The 14,733-nt window shown below is 30.2% G+C and overlaps 1 protein-coding gene across 8 annotated transcripts in view; it reads right to left on the bottom strand.

Annotated features, from left to right (window-relative positions):
* LOC107441696 (echinoderm microtubule-associated protein-like 2) overlaps positions 1–14,733 on the bottom strand; it is a 76,088-nt gene that overhangs the window by 31,055 nt on the left and 30,300 nt on the right. For all 8 annotated transcript variants that reach the window (XM_071183217.2, XM_043047193.3, XM_071183215.2 and 5 more), the window contains exons 2-3: positions 3,127–3,273; positions 1,411–1,819 (exon numbers count right to left, since the gene is read on the bottom strand). In XM_071183217.2, the coding sequence (XP_071039318.1) occupies positions 1,411–1,819; positions 3,127–3,273 (556 nt within the window). The remainder of the gene's footprint in view (positions 1–1,410; positions 1,820–3,126; positions 3,274–14,733) is intronic.

The following is a 14,733-nucleotide window of genomic DNA, read 5'->3' as shown; positions in this document are numbered from 1 at the left end:
TTGCCCTCTGAACTACATGCTCCCCAGCAGAAGTATTTGGTTTCATTTATGCTTTTCTTTTTCCTTTTCATTTGAAAATAACATATGTTGTTGTTGTTTCTAATGCCACTTGAAACACGGGCAAACCTGCTTGGTGAAACTGAAACTTGAGGCACAGTGTAAGTTTCTTATTTTTCAGTGGCGCCATCTATGGCCAAGAATTCGACTTCTTCCACACCATACCTCGCACCCGTTTATAGGACGGGCCCATTCATACATCCATTCATTCATCCACAGATCGTATTTTTGACCTGAATCAGAGAACGATCGATCTCCAATCCAGTACCCCCAGAGGTATTGACTTAAAATAACATATAGATATCAGCATAGAAATTAAATTTAGAAATTTGCCAATTTCTGTAATATTTTTAAAGATTCACAATTTGTTGTTTACTTGGATAATTTTGAAAGCATCTACTTAGAATTTCTTCCCCTTTGCAAATTAAAATAACTACAGTAACAGAAGTTATTTTCAGTCAGTATGTAAAAAAATTGAAAATGCATTAAATTTTTTTTTTTTTTAGATCTACAATACATGATTTGATCAGTTGAAAATCTTTGCAAGCCCCATCCAGAATATTTTTAATAGTAAATTAAAGTGAATTTTTTAACATAAGTTATTTATAGTTTTATTCTAATTTATAATTAATTGTTAAAAACAGAGATTCTCTAAGTATCATCTGCCAACTCTGGAAGGTCCATACGCCATTACAAGGGATACACAAAACAATTTTAAAATGAACTATGAATGAAACATTGAACATTTGCATTCATTGAACACTTACACTCATGCCTAAGATATTTTTATAATATTAAACTCACTTTTTTGGTACTGTAACTTATGAAATCAAAATACAGAAATAAGCTTAAAATAAAAGACCCTATAATAAAACTTTTTAACATAAATCATGATAGTGCTGTTCTGGTTTTAAAAAAACTATTAAAACTATAAAAAAGTATTAATGAAAAGAAAATGAATGACAACTTTAAGAATCCCTGGTCTAAAATAGTGAATAACAAAAAAATATTGTATTGTGTCATATCTAAGAGAACTAAGTATAACAAATAAAAGTATTGAGAATCTAAATAGTGTAAGTATAATTTTCAACTCTTCACCATTAAGGTAAGTAACAAACAACATATAAGATTAACCATTTAACAATATGCCAAAATACTAAAAAAATAATAATAATAATAATATTAAATAAAAATAAAAAACAGTAATGTCTAGTAAAATTATAGAAAAATAATTTTGTACCCAACCTAAAAACGAAATATATATATATATAAAAATGTGTTTGAAGTAAATAATTTTAAATACCAGTGCACAGAAATACATGTCTTTAAAAAAACTAATAAAAACTTTATTACCTGATGTTATTATTGGAAGTTAAATATTCTTGACTTGATGACCATTTTTTCATTGAATTTAAATTTGACGTGGACATCGAAATGTGACGACTGGGAGATGGCGTATGTCTAGGAGAGGGTGAACTTCGACAATTGTTTGTTACAGATGGTGACGGTGATGGTATAGGTGATGCAGAACTGGAACTGTGACCACCCTCACTATGAAGGGAACCGGAAGAGGGATAGTGGGAAAGTCTCCGACCTGGATGTGCAGGTGTTTGAGGAGTGGTTGGAGTAACATGAGAGTTAATACAGTTCGTAGTGGGTGATGTGATTTGCCTTTGGTAGTTATTTGATGGCTTGTATGGATGTGAATTGTTTGAAAGTGGTTTGACTGGAGCAGGTACATTATTGCTAGTGATTATCACAGCTGGAAAAAAAAACATTTATTTTCATTAACTTTCCCTTAACTAAAATAAATGATAAGTAGGATTAGGCAATTTCAAATAAAATGGGCAGACCATGTTATCAAAATGAATGAAGAAAAAAAAACTTTTAGAACCAGACGAGCTGGCATACAAGAAATTAAATCAAAGATAGATTGAAGGGCTTACGTAGAGAAAGACCTTTAGTCTCAAAAAGTAAAAACTGAAAAATGTTGATGGGAGCCTGGAAATGGCTTCTCAAGAAGGCTAAGGCCCATCATTTACTGTGCAACCATTGTAGAAGAAGAATATAAATTGAATATCAAACTATGAGTGATAGTTTAAGAAATCACGTGATACTAGTTATTCCTAACTATTTTTGTACATCACATTTTTCCTTTTTTAAATTAACCTATATTAAAAACAGTAATTAGCCACTTGAAGTGGAAAGATGAGTCTTGTGTTAAATAAATAATCCTGAGAAACTCAAACAATAAGATATTATCTGAATAAAAACTTAATTTGATTCTAAAACAGTTTATATGTTTCAAGCGCTCAAAAACAGATGCCCCTTTTTAAGACTTGCCTGACGCGAATGAGGATAAACAAAAGTAATTTGAAATATAAAATAAAAACTTACCAACTAAAAATTGAAAAATGAAGGTGAGAAACAAAACTAGAAAAACCAAAGTAAAAAGAAAAACCACAATTGCCTATATGGGCAAAATGCATATTTGAATGAAATACATTTTACTGATTTGTCCCTTGTGGTCACAGAAGTTTTTCGTTTTTCATCTTTTTTCTCACTTGACTACTGCTGTTTTTCTAGTTCTGTTTCTCAATTTTATTTTTCCATTTTTGGTCAGCAAATTTTAATTTTTTATTTCAAATCACTTTTGTTTCTCCTCATTCATGTCTGGCAAATCTTAAAAACTAGTGTCTGCTTTTGAGGGCTTAAAATATGTTGACTGTTATTTCCTCTTTATATATTTTTGAAGCGAATGAAGTTTTTAATAAGGTAATGTGTCTTGTATGTTAAGATACTTTTGTTACAAAATCGGCAACAGCGTACCGATTAGAGCATAAGCAGGTAATCATCACACAAATAAAGAGAGATTCATGGTTCTTATTCAAGTTTAAAAAATAATTCATTTGATTGTAAACTATTGAATTTTTGATAATCTAATGTTTTAAATGACATTCAATACTGTTTAGAGTAAATGAAGTTTAATTGTATTGATATCAAGAGAGATTTAATTACTATTCATATAATTTAATATGATAAAAATACTTTAAAAAATATTTCCTCTACCTCTTCCTTCAAGTTGCGTGACACGCCTCAGCACGTCAGCTAACGTTCCACGGAGACATACAATTTCATCTGCTTGGTCTTGAACCTTTTTTTCTAAATCGGAAACTCTTTCTCTTAGAGCGTCATTGTCATGATTTAGTATATCCTCTGAAATATAAAATATACTTAATGAATAATATTTGCAAATAAGTTAATCAAATTATAATGCCAATAGAACTATTAAATAATACGTACTCTACTTCACAAATATACAACTTTTTTTAACACCATGAAAAACCTTTTATTATGAGGTAAATCAGAAAGAAATAGAAGTTATTTTGTATTGTTTAATGATAAAAAATTTTCAAATATTTACACCTTAATTCATATAAATACAATTTAGCACCAGTTAATAGCTAGTTAACTTTAACTGTCACTTAATACTCTCAAGCCTTAGTGGCATCCTCGTATGCAGTAAAACTTGTGTAAGTTGACCACTTGTGGTGCATTGTTTTAGTGGTCAACTTAGACAAGTGGGCAACTTATAGAGGGGTTAGATCATTGTTTACTTTTTTGCTTCCTATATCATGTTGCTATATATTTTAAAAATTTTTTTACTAGACTTAAAAATTTTATTTATCAAATAGCCAAATGAATATCTTAAGAAATGTGTTTAAAACTGAATGAACTTCAATTTGTTACATGTACATAATTTTAATATTTCACTAACTTTTTAAAAAAAAATTTTTTTTGTTAGTTATGCATGTGAAGTGTTTAATAAAAATAATTTCTTAAAATATCAGAACACGAAAACATGTAATTTGAAAACTTCAACAAAACAAAATTATTTGAACACTTTAAAATTTATTCTGTTATTACTACACTTACAAACCTATTTGTTACAAAAATATTCCCTCATTGTTGTTTAGACTTTACATCAGCCCAATGTTTTGAATGAAAGAAATGTTCAAAAGCTGACCCCCTACAGTTTCCCCAGATGGTCAACTTACAAAAGGGTTTAGATTAGCTTTTTACATTTATTTCACCCAACAAGGGAAATTTTAACATGCATTGCAAAATGACAGAAAATTTTCTGAAATTTTTTTTCTGGTCAACTGAAGAGGGTTTTAGAATAGAATTTCATAATACTCCTAAACAAAATTGACTTATTTCAGTGGTCAACATACAAGATAGACAGGTGGTCAAGTTACTAAGGTTTTGCTTCTTTATATTATATAGGAAAAATTCCGTTCTTGATAATTGAGGTCAACTTATGCAGGTGTCCAACTTACAAGGGTGGTCAACTTGGCAGGTTTCACTGTATTTAAATTTCAGAGAACATTTTGAAAATCCCAATTGGGAAGTTTCACAATTTCGTCCCGAACGTAAAACATGAAATTAATATGCTTGTCAAAAAATATTTTGCAAACATGTTGATACCTGATATATATTGATACCAAATATAAAAACACACATTTATTTTATTGATATTCATAAAAAAATTGTATTTAATTATAATTTATAAATGTCTAGCTGATGTGAAATCGTAAGGTAACAAATGCTGCAAAAAGCGAAATTCAATTTCAAAGATTTCTCACCATCAGAGGTATGGTTTTACAATAAAATTGAATTTTTTAAATTTATTTTGCGATTTTTTTTAAAATTACATAAAATTTTGCTTGGTCTTAGATTAAAGGTAAATGAAAGCTACTTGGAAATAAACTTGATCTTAAAATGATGGTAGGACATAATAAAACGGATAAATGCAAATTTTAACGAAATCAGCAGAAAATATTTTAGTAACAGGAAGCTAAAAATACCAATATTTTATGTACACTTTTAAAAAAAATTTTTAAGAAAGTACTATTGAAAGTTTTCTTTTTAACTGCCTTGCCTTTAGTTTAAAATTCGCCTAATCATAACAGGCTTTAAAAAAATGGTTCTCCTATTTCACTGAAAATTAACTGAATATAATTCTAATAAGGTATTCATTCATGCATTCATAACAGAGAGATTTTGCAAGGCCCTAGAGTTCTTAACTCTAGCATAAATATTATTTGAGTGTTTCAGCGCATGCGCGAAAATTTTACTGCAAATCGCAGTTTCGCTGAGGCGTAGGAAATAAGGTTAAAATTACGATTAGCATAAGACAAACTCTATGCAAAATATCTCAAATGTGAACGGTAATGATAAATAAAATAAAATAGAAAAAAAGTTTCAATAAAATTCAAACACCCTATTTATCTATTCATTTTCATTCCCCTTAAAGATATATTTAAAAAAATGCATGAAAAATGCATACTTTTACGTCGTCATCAATGTTTTATGTAAACTTCGCTCCTTTCATATCGGCTGAAAGGTACTACTACCTTTATACATCACACTACTAGCTACCATTTTTAATGTTCAGATCATTAAATTTGTTAAAAATGTTTGGAATCTGTTATCTTACATAAGCAAGTTTTATATTGAATAAAAATATTTATATTTAATAAAAAATTTTTTTTTAATTGACGTCAAAATGGGATCGATAAAACCAAAGGAAATACGCGCCTCCCTGCGTATCTATTGCCCTACACCCCTGCAATTGATTGCACTTTAAAACTACTCTAATTAGGATTAAAAGGATACTATATATTGATAAATGTTCATAAAATCTTTAATATCTAATTGATTTTAAATATCATAAAAAAATATGTATTGGAAGGTTAAAATATAAAAACTACATTATTTACAGTCTTAATATCCAAAAGAATCTAATAATTAAAAAAAAAAAAAAAAAAAATGAATGGAATTGAATGAAAAAGCAACGGAGTTGCGTTACTTTCCAGCGTACCCCCTTCCACTATACTCCTGCAATTGATTTCATTTTAAAGCAACTCAAATTAAGATGATAAAAATTTACTTAAAGGATATTATATATTGATAAATATTCTTAAAATATTAAATTTTAAATATCAAAAAAAAATTATATATTGGAAGGTTAAAAAATAAAAACTGCATTATTTACAATTTTAATATCTGTAAGAACCTAATAATTAAAATCAAGGTGTTTCAAGGAACCTCAGAAGGTCACAAACACACACGCTTGGCTTTACTTGGCACATTTTCAAAACATAGTGGGTTCACACAAAAACAACACCCAAGATAAGTAGATTATCATAAATCACTAAAGATGAGATAACAATCTTTTCTTTTTTGTTTTAAAAAAAATAACTAAATAAAATAAGAAGTATAGGTTTCCATTTTAGGAAGTGCAGAGTAACATTTCAAATGACTCATAGTTTTTTTTTGGCTTTTCAAGTTCAATTATGAATGAAATACTTGTTCATTATATGAAATAAATAAAAAATAGCAAGAAATAATTAAACACTAAAAAAAAGTTGTTATATTAATATATTTTAATACTCTATTGTCAGAATATTGAGGAAACAGAATTTTTGACATTCAAATACAATTAGGAAACAAATTAAGAGAAGGGAAATCATTGAAACAAATTTGCTAGTTTCTAGTTTCAAAATATTTAAAATGTATTTTAAATAAATAAATGTTTATTCTTAAAATAGTGTATCTATAGAACGATGTTAACCCCAAATCTAGATCACTAAGCGTCCGTTAAATAATAAATTAATTCCCGGATTTTGCGAAGTAACATCTTCTAAAGAATCTAATGATTACAAACATAAAATGTTTTTGCCTATTTATATTTTAATGAAATTTTAAAATGATTTATCTTAAGGACAAAATTATTTGTTTTACATAAAGAAAATGTAAAAAAAAAAAAAAACACTATTTTAAGTCATAATATAGAATGGTTAGCTACAAGGTAACATTGATATAGACTTATCTAAGGTTCACAACCAAACGAACAAAAAATTTAAAAATGATCAATAAAGCCACAAATTAAACAAAAAAAAAAAAAAAAAATCACGAAAAGAGACGTTACCTTTAGTTATGAATAATCAATTTGAGAAGGAGACTATAGGAGCATAAATAGTCCTATGGCACTGTGGAGCTGTGAATTTCATCAATTTCCTAATCATACTTTGTTTTATAGTTGTTCATAAATTTATAGCGGAATTCTTCGACAATATTGTAAACTTACAAATTGAAAAGTAAATAAAAAAATCTTTTTCAACAAATACTTAAAATTTAAAGTTTATTACTTTCAAATTTCGAACAAAAAAGTAAAGAAAATATAAAAACCTATTCTTCACAAAATCTGATGTCCCCAAATAAAAGTTTAGATGTAGATGTTTTAAATTTAAAAAGATATGGAATATATGTCAAAATAACTTTAGTTAAGAGCTTACAAAGAAAGTACTATCACTCGCAAATTAAGTTCAACCTTTTATATAGTAGTTAGTTTCTCCGTTGGTTAGTAAATAATGTACATATTTTTTTTTTTTCTATTTTGCTTTAGGAGATATAAAATTTTGAAATATAGGTTTTAACATAAAAAATTTATAAAGAATTGAGGAAATTGCGTAAAATGAGCAATTCTGAATGAATTCTGTTCTAAAAATAACTTTTAATACTCGGAGAAAGAAAAAAAATTTTTTTTTTCAAACGATTTCTTGTTAGAATTGGGTATAATATGAAAAAAACACAACTACTTCGATTTAGTAGGAACAACATATGACGCAATGCTAAACGAATGGAATTTAGTTGTTGTTTATTTAGTTATTGTTATTAGTAGTTGTTGTTATTTGTTTTAGTTGTTGTTGTTTATTTAGTTGTATTTAGTTTCAATAACTTTTCTTTATAATGCAATAAAATCTGGCGAGCAGCTATTTAAACGATCGAACACTTCGTTTGTTTATTTGTGGCTTGAAGTTAGGCTCGCAGAAAATGCCGTTCATGGGTTAAATTTAGTAGGAACAACACAACCTGTGACGTAGGCTATATTATACCCAATTCTAAATTAGCAAAATACTTGTCAAAAATACTTGCGAAATGCAGAGTTATACAGAAATTTATAACTCATAATCATAGAACCTTTACTCAATTTTTAATTTTGATCTTTTTTTAATTACCTTTTACAACCAACAATGCTCGTCGTTTACGGAACTTGAAGAGATATTTAAGATAAAGATAGTAGTTTTTCATAGTTTAGAACTTAAAAATTACTTCAAACCTAATAAATAAATTTTACAAATTACTTTATCTAACTAAAAAACGAATTTAATAAACAAAAAATCAGCTTGACAAAAATTGATTTGACAATTGGATATTTGCACTTCAAGAAGAAAAAGATCACACATGTGACCTATGACGCCAGCTGATCGTTTATAAGCAAAATGGCACATTAAAGTTGAGCTAAGTTATTAGAAACTAGATATAAAGCTATTAAAATAAGGTAATTAAAAACTGCCAATTAAAATAATAAATGGGGGTGGGGTGGGGTATTCGCTTCACTGTTTTCAATTGAAAATGTAGTAATGAAATCTAATGAAGTTACTTGATTGCCATCTAGCTAATACACTTGAATTGAGAGATGCAAAATAATAAAAGTAAATGATTGATCAGTACGGACAATAACGAACTCCACCAATCACCGACTAGCGGCTTAGTTGTTAAAAACTGTTTCTATTGAAAAGGTGGTCATTATGTAGATCATCAGAGCGTGAAGGTCTTATTACCTGGAGCATTATTGCGGATTTCACGACCAATTGTTGCGGATAGAAGATTAGGAATATGTATTTTGAAAACGAAACACTTTTTACAGAGATGAAAAGAAAGAAAAAGTTTTAATTTTGAATTCTTTATAGTTGCTTTTTCTATAATAAACATGCTAAGATAACTTTTGAAATTTTACATACCTCATTAATAACACGAGTAAGAATGTATAGAATTAATAGGAAGTTGTCACAAACTCTTTTTTTCAATTAATAACAGCCTCATTTAAACGTCTTTATATTTATTTCTAACGAGGTACTACAAATCCAGCTGCATTTTAGATTGTCTGTTGGCAAAAACTTTTAACTATTTTGTATCCAATACTATAGATTTTTTTTTAATGGCAGATATTTTGTAATTGAAAAAAATCGGCAAAGGAAGGACAAAGTTATTATCATATTTGTGCAATGCATGACTTATTTTATGTAAACTTATACTCTATCAATAAATGATACTTATTTAAACGACAATAAGTTGGCGAGTAGTATCGAGGAGGTGAAGCCCTCTAGTTTATGAAAAATGTTTCATACTTAAAGCAATCTTTAATCTGAAAATTTGGAGTGTTTTCAAAATGTCACTTAACATATTTTTTTCACTAAGTTCTCCAATTATAAACCATATCTGAATGAGGTATACGACAATTTTTTTTTTATCTTCTTTATTTAAAACTGGCCATAGCATTCCTAAAACATGTAAATTTAAGTGTTTTCAAAATGACACTCAACATATTCCTCCGCTAAGCTCTCCAGTTGTATACCAGATCTGAGTTAGGTGTACGTTAATATTTTTTTATGCCAAAGCATATTGAGAACCTGAAAATTTGAATGTTTCTAAAATTTCATTTTCATTTAACACGTTCTTTCAATAAGCTTTCTAATATTCCAACGGCATCTTAGGAATGTGAATATTAAAAACAATCCAAATGGAGGAGCAAACTTTAGGAACACAATAAAATAAACATAAATCGATTTGGGAAATTTTATATGTAGTTTTTAAGCATATTTTCTATCCCTTTTGCTTTTACCGTCTCTATTTAAATTCCACTTCAACTTTGGTAATCTCTTGAAATTGCAAAAGCTAAGAAGAATAACCTCCATAAATAATAGACAAAGATAGCAAGAAAGTTTCAAGAGTCTTTCAATTAAAAAGCCTTTTCTCTATCTCTGTTATAAATGGCACATATTCACGCGAAGTAATTGCAACAGCGGAGAAAGGATAACAAGACAAGAAAAAATATTATTCACTCTTTAAAAATTTCACTTTCTTTTTTTTTTTGAACGAACCGTTTATTCAACAGGTACGTGTCGAACGCGAGCGTTGTGACACGAACGAACGTCAGTCACGGAAAGATAAATCCATAAATTGGCAGAATAAAGGAACCACGTGAAACAGTAGAGTAGCGTTTATGAGAGAAAAAAATGCGTCTGGGAAAATAAAATGGCTCTCTTCCACATGAATCTTCGAGCAATAATGCTTTTTTCATGTGAAGATGACGAATAAAAATTTTTTGCTGGGATATTAACCTTACCATGGATGGATGTATATATTGCACACATTGTCACCACTGTACTACGATCAATAGAGGTTGCTATACTTTTTTGTTTGAACTTCTTATGTCAACTTCATTAAATTAATTTAGAACTTTTTGGCGTAGATTAAATTCTCAAAGCACTAAAAATATATTTTTTTAAAAATACTATTTACATTATAATGTTTAATAATTAATGTTTAGAGTAGTATATGATCTATCATCGACTTGCTTTTAGTCAATGTTGGATCATATACTGCTCTAAACATTATTTTTAATAATAAATGTTTAGATCACTATATGATCCCTCACCGACAATTATATAATGCAGAGTTCTTACTGCTTGCTTTGTCGAGGATATGATCATATATAGTGTTCTAAATATTATTTTTGATAATAAATGTTTTTCTCATTATATGACCCCTCACCGACTATTATATAATATTGAGTTTTTACTGTTTGCTTAACATAGTCGGTGATAGATCATACTGCTCTAAGCATTTTTTTTTTTTTAATAATAAATGTTTAGAGCAGGGGTAGGCAACGCGGCGCCCGTAGGCGCCATGGCGCCCCCGATCGATTTTTTAATGCGCCCTCGCTGGACTAATGTAAATGTATGATAGCCAGAGCGATTTACTTAACTCTTGTCAAACGGCGATATACAGCAAGTAGTCAGTTGAGTTTAGGATTGTGCATGATTATCTGTAAAATATGCGCCCTCGGTGATTTTCAAATTTAGTATTGCGCCCTTAAGGACAAACAGGTTGCCGACCCCTGGTTTAGAGCACAGTATATGATCCCTCATCGACTAATATATAATATTGAATTCTTACTGCTTGCTTAATTACCCAACCTTGAAAGGTAATTAAAGACAATAGCTCCCTAAAAGTGTTCCTCGTAAACCTATGGTTTCGTGGACAGGGGCTCCAAGATTTTATATTCAATAAATGATCTATTCATTGTTTAATATTTTGCTTATGTACTAAAGAAAACCTGATTTACAAGTTCAACTATCTGACATAAAGTGAAATTTAAAGATTATTACTGATAAAGTGCTGTTTTTTCCATATAATTCCTTCCTTTAAATGTTTCCAAAACATAATTAGCTGCCTTTCTATGGTTCATATGTACACAATTACTAGTAAACTTTATTTATCGTATTTATTAAGTCGGGGTTCAGCCAATAGGTCGTTCAACTAGGGTTCCGTAGCAAGAAAAAAAAATTAGACACCTCAGATTTAAGCTACCCTATTTCATATAAACATTTAAATGTCTAAAAAAAACTTTCGTACATGTAAAACATAGAATGTAACTGTAGACTAAAGCATTACAACAATTAATTATTCTCTAAAGTAAATGCTTTTGAACTGGCAGAAACTGAAAAGAGGCTTAACAATATCTGAAAACGTAACAAAAGCGTGAAATTTTTTTCTGATGCAGAAATAACAAAACTTTAATCATAAAAACACACAGTTGAAAAACAACAGTTTAACACAATGGAAAAGGAATTTTAGTAAATTGTGCACAGGCGTTAAACTCTCCATAGAAGAATCTCTTAGAGACAAAGTTGGAGTATGTAGTTTTGGCTCCAAGTTGCAACTTGTTACACGACTATACCTTCGATTCAGTTATTTCCATCACTTAAACGGCGAAGTTAGTGGAAAAAAACACAGGAAACGCAAAGGTATTTTGCATGAAATTTATTTACCACGGATGTCTTTTGTACAACTTTCATTTCCCAGAGTAAGATCTTCTTTGTACTTTTACGATGCATGGAACTCTACCACAATTGATTCAGGAAACCGTTCATTCAAAAGCGAGACACTTTCATATTTGCGGGGCCGTTTTTATGAGAGAATGTGCTGCGACCCTGAGGTATTCATTTCGACAATTATGCGCCACAGTTTGTCCAGGATGTAAATAAGTGTACCTGTCATACTTTCATCTCAAGGTCAGCAACAACATTTCTCTTTAACGGAAAACAAAGTGGATTTTAAATAGGGGATGTCGTGTTCCGGAGACAATGTCAGTGAAAGACCTCAGTGTTTATAATTTGTCTTATTAAAAAAAAATGGCCTCAGTCAAAACGCTGTAGTTGCCAAAAAAAAAATGGCATAACAGCATTTAAAAATATGTAGAGTGTGAATTTCTAGTTAAGTTTACTTTTAGTGGTAGCGCATATGACATTACGTACAATGAAGCAAGCCTTCCGTTGAGGACAACGTGCCTTCATTAAATTGAATTTGACGAATGTGATGAAATAAGAGTGTACAGTTTAATGGAACAAGATTCGGATGCGGCTACACAGCGCCAAATTCAATAAAACTAATTACGATATTACGCAATCTAAGAAATAAAGCCAAAAGGAGTTGTGAGATGCAAAAATAAAACGAAATGGAAAAATCATGAAGTGAAAAGTTTTTTATTTAACCAAAAAAGAAATTCTAGCAAAAACCCAGTAATTAGAAAAATTTTATTGAGTTTCTCAGAAAAAGTACAACATTTTCGTTAATAACAATTTCTAAACGAGTAGTTAAATGCGATAGTGCCTTTTGTCGAGAATAATCAGCATTCTCTATGTTTCACTACTATAGCAGGTTTTTGAACTTCAAATGTAAATTTCTGAAGTTTTTTGACTAAACATCTGACTTGTATAAGAATCTGTAGAAAAACGTTCCAAGTTCTTTACATACTTGCCCACCTCTTTTTGGCAACAAAATAATTGAAATTTAAAGAACGTTTCACTAACTTGAGAAATAATAATGTTTAACTTAATTGAATTTTAACAATGTAGAATACACGTGGTTATGTTTAAAATTGTCACAGTTTCTAATCAAATTTATATAAATTAAGAGATTAAAATAATACAATGTGTAAAAAACGTTACAAAATGTATTTTCTGCAACGCACTGATAACAAATATCTGTAAAAAAAATTTTTTTTTTCTTTTCATTTTATAATATTTAGTAGGTAAGAATAGAAGATGTGACTTGTTTTCGTTCTCGTCAAGGCCAAGCTGTCTTAGTCTATGATTTCATTACCTATCGACTGAAATTTAAGCGGAAGATGCGAAATACAGTGATAAGGAAATGATGATTAAATGATTTTAATGGACGATTAAACCAAAAGGAAAAAACAAAAATTAAGTCATCAGTCGGAAATGTCAGCATATGCCTTATTCCAGCATAAATAGCAGTTTAATCTTTCATTTTTTCTTATAAGAAGAGTTGAAAAACCGACCCATATCAGATTTTTGGCTATCAATGGTCAACTTTGTAGCTTGGTAATATCGAACCCAGCCTAGAATACAAGTGAATTTATAAATCAAGTATTAAGACAGATTTTTATCGTGGAAGAGTTTTATAGGAAACAACTTCTTTTTGCGTTATCGTGGAGAGGGAAACTACGAAAACCTTTCATAGTTAGCACGACGATAAAAACCTGGGTTTCGTACATGGGTCACATAATTGGAAGAAAAACACATTATCCCCTGAGCTACCCCTGCTTCATAGCTTTTATTTTATTTCATAGCTGGCGTTGGACAGCCGGCCAATTGTTTGGTTTAAGATTATTAATGCTTAACCCAGAAGACAACTTAACTTCTGGATCAAGCATTGGGACAAACTAGACTTCGCAAGGGCCGGGATAGCCTGGTTGGTAGAGTGTTGGACTAGCGTCCGTGAGACCTGGAGTTTGAGTCCAGCTGACCGAAAAATCACCGTGTATTAAATGGTGACTGGTGCACACTAAATCTATCGGGGTCCCAAAGTCCTCCAAGTTCCCTTAACAAATCAATATCTCTGCGGGTATTGATCCAGGAACCATCCCTTGTCTTTTGGATTGGGTTCAAAATTACAAGACTACGGAGTTGAACATTGGTAGTCGTAAACTTAAATTTAGGTAGGAACGCACCTGGCGTTTGGTAGACAAATCATGGGTAAGAGTCTCCTGGCCATAAGGCTAAGAGTGGGAAGTTTTCGTGGTTTTTCTCACCATGTAACACAAATGCAAGTGAGTTCCATCAAAAAGTCTTCTAGGAAGGTAAAATTCTTCCAATACTTGCTCCAGGAGTTCTCTTACCTTCTGGGTGGGGTTCTAAATTACAAGGCTACTTAGTGATACATAGGTGATCGTAAACTCAAAATTGGGTCGGCTATTCAACGACAGTCTGAAAATATAAAATAAAATTATAAATTACCTTCGTGGTGGACTGTTTGATGGGATTAACTATAAATTGAGAGGAAAACCGCGAAAACCTCCAATGCTTAGTCCGACGGCAAGGGGATTCTAACCATAAACCGTCTACCACTGATAATATTCTTACGTCAGCACTGCAGTCGGTGGCAGCTGGGTGCAAAGTTCGAATTAATCAACCATCGCAGGGATTCAAACCCGGGTTACCTCATTATTAGGCGAACGCT

This window comes from Parasteatoda tepidariorum, chromosome 7, assembly GCF_982258835.1.
Source record: "Parasteatoda tepidariorum strain Cologne lab strain chromosome 7, Ptep-v5.0, whole genome shotgun sequence".
Classification (NCBI taxonomy): Eukaryota; Metazoa; Arthropoda; class Arachnida; order Araneae; family Theridiidae; genus Parasteatoda; species Parasteatoda tepidariorum.
The sequence above is the reverse complement of the archived record's forward strand: the minus strand, read 5'-3'. Positions and strand labels throughout refer to the sequence as shown.